This window comes from Wasmannia auropunctata, unplaced genomic scaffold (assembly GCF_000956235.1).
Source record: "Wasmannia auropunctata unplaced genomic scaffold, wasmannia.A_1.0 LD336043.1, whole genome shotgun sequence".
Lineage (NCBI taxonomy): Eukaryota > Metazoa > Arthropoda > Insecta > Hymenoptera > Formicidae > Wasmannia > Wasmannia auropunctata.
Genome location: NW_012026847.1, coordinates 648,750 through 653,104, shown reverse-complemented (window position 1 = coordinate 653,104; position 4,355 = coordinate 648,750). Strand labels below are relative to the sequence as shown.

The 4,355-nt window shown below is 40.4% G+C and overlaps 1 protein-coding gene across 1 annotated transcript in view; it reads left to right on the top strand.

Annotated features, from left to right (window-relative positions):
* The window catches only part of LOC105451832 (kinesin-like protein CG14535), a 169,809-nt gene that overhangs the window by 124,674 nt on the left and 40,780 nt on the right, over positions 1-4,355 (top strand). The window contains exon 3 of the mRNA XM_011692521.1: positions 2,176-2,364. Coding sequence (XP_011690823.1) covers positions 2,176-2,364 — 189 coding nt within the window. The remainder of the gene's footprint in view (positions 1-2,175; positions 2,365-4,355) is intronic.

The following is a 4,355-nucleotide window of genomic DNA, read 5'->3' as shown; positions in this document are numbered from 1 at the left end:
GGGGGGGGGACAGAAACAAAAAAAAGGCGCGTGTCTGTTTTTGTACCTGTGTGCCGTCGCAGCGACGGGGGCGTGTTTCCGCATGCAAGAGATAGGACGTGCGCCGCAATCTGAACGAAATCTCCAAACCCAATTTCCTGGACAGACAGACGGACGGACAGACGAACGAGCCGGCGCGGCGCGAGCAAATCGTGGACCGTTCGCGGTACCGACACCATCGATCTGGGGTGCACCGGGACCGGATGCGGCTTTAATAATGCATCGCCGTGACTTCGCGCGCGGGAAGAATTCGTGCGCACGCTCGCGCGCGAGTCTTATCGGTCGGGACGTTCGAGTTCGTTTGAATCACGCGCTAGCGTAAAATATAGTGTAAATCTTAGATAAGAATAATTGAGGAGTTCGCTGAAGGAACAACTTACTTTAATACTGATTAAATCGTTTTTTTCTTATCTTCGTTTCTCTGATTTGTATTACCTACTTATACAAAATTGTATTACTTATACGCTCGACTGTATTACTTATACAAAATAGTATTTTCGTAATATTTCAAGTTTAAAGAAGCAATAAATCGCGAAAATAAAATCAATTATATTATTGTATAACGGAAAGAATGATTTTGCTGGAAGATAATAACTGCATGTATGTAATTGATCTTATTGTTTTGTGAAAAAAAAAACAATAGTGATTTAAATTCTGAAAATGTAATGTGAACAATACGAGTATATTAATAATAAAGATAAAATAAAAAAAAAACTAAAAATTGGAAAAATGTTATAAATCAAGTAAATAATACTAGAAAAAATATATGAATTGCTAAATGAATTGGTTGAATAATTTAACAAAATGCTGAATATACAAAAAATTCTCAAAAAGGCTGAAGGCTACAAATCAATAAAGACTCGTCCAATGTATGGTTTTTAATAAAGCAGCAACTACTTGTTTGCCAGAATGCTCAACTGTCCGCTCGACATTTGTGAGCAATATTCGATTTCACGAGTGGCCGGCAAATATCTTCTCGCGTATTTGGATACACGCGTTTCTCCGCTATCACATTACTCGGCGTCCATTGCGGCTCGAATATCGTAATTCAATGTCATGCATTCGACATTTTTAAGCCATAATTGTTAATTGATTTTTATAACTGATGATCAATTAACTCTTGAAATTCATGCCGTTAAAATTAACTCTTTATATTAAATCGATGTAAAGAGTTATATGTATTCATATATATTCGTATGTACAATTTATAATTAATAACAGTGACTGAAAAACAACGCAAAAAGCAACACAAAAGTCTCAATTAAATTTGTGCGTGCCGTGTGAAATATAGTTGTACATTATATAATTGACATAATCTCGTGCGTATAATAATGAAATATTACACACATTATCCCGTTATTATTTCTATACATACTAATTATACATATTACAATACATTAATTATGGCACCTACATAAAATAATCGGCAGAGATGTCATTGAAGGTACAACTGTGATCGTTTTACTAAATGTAATTTTGTTTCAACAATTCTGCGTCATATATAATGTGCATTCAATAAGTATCGCGACTCGTTCAATGACCGATCGGTTAACGTGGGTCAAAGTAATTTTAGACGTTCACTTGTCAGTAGAAACTGTCTATCAGATAATTTTGATGGGCGCATTATTCGACGCAAGAGCGGAGCTAATTTATTATGTAATATTAACCCATTGAAACGGATTCGTCGAGCGTTTAAGTGACGGGAAAGCTTTATCTTTAGTCGCCAAATGTAATCTGCTGCCTGTCCAAATTGGCAGATTCCAAAACTAATTCAATTTCACAATAATTAACGAGTTTATCGTTAACTACAGTAACGTTTCGCAATCACGGTTGAAGAGTTATATTTACGCTGGCAATGCTGGAATAATACGATTAATTTTGCTAAAACGGGATTGCTATATATTTCATGATATCCACCAAAAGAATAACAGCAAAATCAAAATATACATCTTTTTACATAATTTTTTTTAATTTTAAAAGATGCAATAGTTATATAATGTATTATATCGTTGAATATAAGTTTGAATAATTTTGTTGACATATCGTGTATCAGATTTAACGTCTAATCAATTTAAAATCCTACTGTTGATATTAATAGAAATTAAATTAAATTGCATCCACTCTATGCTATTTCAGGTGAAAGTAATGCTGAGGGTGTCACCCGGAGACGGAGGTAGCTTCTTCAATGCGGATAAGCGCAAGAAGCAAGTTACATTAGTGGACCCAGCATCCGGGCAATCTTCGTCGGCAGAAGATCGACGGCCTACCGTGGCGGCGCCGAAAATGTTCGCGTTCGACGCCATCTTCACCGAGGAAGATTCTCAAGTAAGTCGATATAAAATTAAAAATAGAGACAAACATCTCCGATTATTTATTAGATATTTTATTAAACGAATTTAGAAAATGTAAAATTAGTTAAATAAATTTAGACGATTTGATTGATATAAAGATGTTCGAGAAGTCGCGAGAATGAGATTTATAAAGACATTTGAGATATAAGCGTTACTTCACATTATTCAACAAATTTCGATTTTAACCTTTTAACTTCAATGTTAACCGTTTAATTTCAATGCGAGTATGAATCTCACATGTTTTCCACTCTATCTGCACTCGGCGCAGATACTCATCTGTCAGAAGTACCTGAAATATACTTTGCCGCGAGATTAAATCGACACAGCGAACGGAACTTAGTTTTTGCCATTCAGAGTACTCCGTTAACGTTTTAAATTTCAAATGGCACTCGAGCGCGGCGCAACGAACAAAGCGGCACTTATAACGAGCGCGTTTAAGATCGCTCGATAGTCAGGAGAATCCGCACGCGCACGCGAAAGAGAGGAAAAGAGAGAGAAAGAGAAAGAAGAGGATCTTGAGTCAATGACGTCTTCGTCAGCCAGCTGTTCCGGAGTAGTAAGTAGCAACAGTCCTCAATGCTACTTCGTACTTGAAGACTCTCTCCTTCGCTCGATTTGTTCTCACTCCGGAAAATTCTCTCCCCCAGCTTGATTCTTCGAAGGCCGCTAGCCGGCTCGATTCTTCGGAATTCGTGAGAGGAAAGCGGCGGGAGAGGGTTGGAGAGAAAACTCGAGGAAGTTTGCGAGGAATAAAAGAGAGAGAGGGAGAGTCGCACGGAGTGTGCAGAGAGAGAGAGAGAGAGAGAGAGGGAGGGCAGAGAGGAGGAGAGAGAGAGAGAGAGAGAGAGAGAGAGGGCAGAGAGGAGGAGAGCCCTAGAACATGTACGTGCTCCGCCGAGGTCTTACGTCGGTAGTGGAAACGTAAGAGACGTCCCTGCCGGGCGCATAACTAAACTAATTTCCCGACCTCTAAACTCCACCTCTGACAGGAAAATCCATCCCTCCAGGCGAATGTTGCTCTTTGCCTGTGACTTCCCCGTTTGCTACCGGGGCGAGCCGAGCCCCGCCAATAGCGTCCTCGGGACACTTTATCGTGTTACCATACGGGCGGAATATTTTTCTATATTCCTCTTGGAATCCGACGGAATATACACTTTCGTGTTTTTCGGATTTTAAATCAAGATCTGTAATTTCTCGAGGCGCATTCCTAATTAGAGAAGATTTGGCCAAATACGTTTTCACGCATATTTTCACGCATATATTTTTGCAACATAAGCTATTAATGACAGCGCAAGTTTCTCGTGAAAAATTCTTAAGTGCTCATTCATGAACTCATCTCGAATCGTTATTCGTCTCACTGAGAATTCTTATATGGGGGAAGGGAGGCTTCTCTGCATATCCGAGGATCCCGACGAATTGTATTATGCGACCTTGATGGATGACGTCGCCGAAGCAAATATCGCCGGAGATCGTAAGCCACGCCGCCGCACGACGTTATATACACATATTGAGATATTTCGGTACTCCTGAGGGACATTATTGAGCGTCGGATTCAAATGAGCCCGGAGCTACTGGATATTCCCGAGTCCCTTCCTCGCTCCTAACAGCTTCTCTCTCTCCCGTTTTCTCTACCACTCCATTCCTCCAGTCGTGCACCGTCTGGCACTCCAGAGAGTCTGTACCGCCTACACTTTCCTCCCTCTTCCCTCTTTCTTTCATTCCGATCCCTCTCTTTCTCTTAGCGTTTCTCCCTCGTCCCGGCTGTGTTTAGAAGAACCATATAGAAACCAATCGATTGATTCGATCAAATGTCCGTCGGCCACGGCGATTGTCATTGAAAGACACAATAGACCCTTTCTCCTCTTCTCTTTCCCCCTCCCCCCCTTCCTTCCCCTTTTTGTCCTTTCCCTTTTTCTCTCTTCGCGATCCACCGAACTGGTTGCAAACCAGCTGAACTTTGGGGGG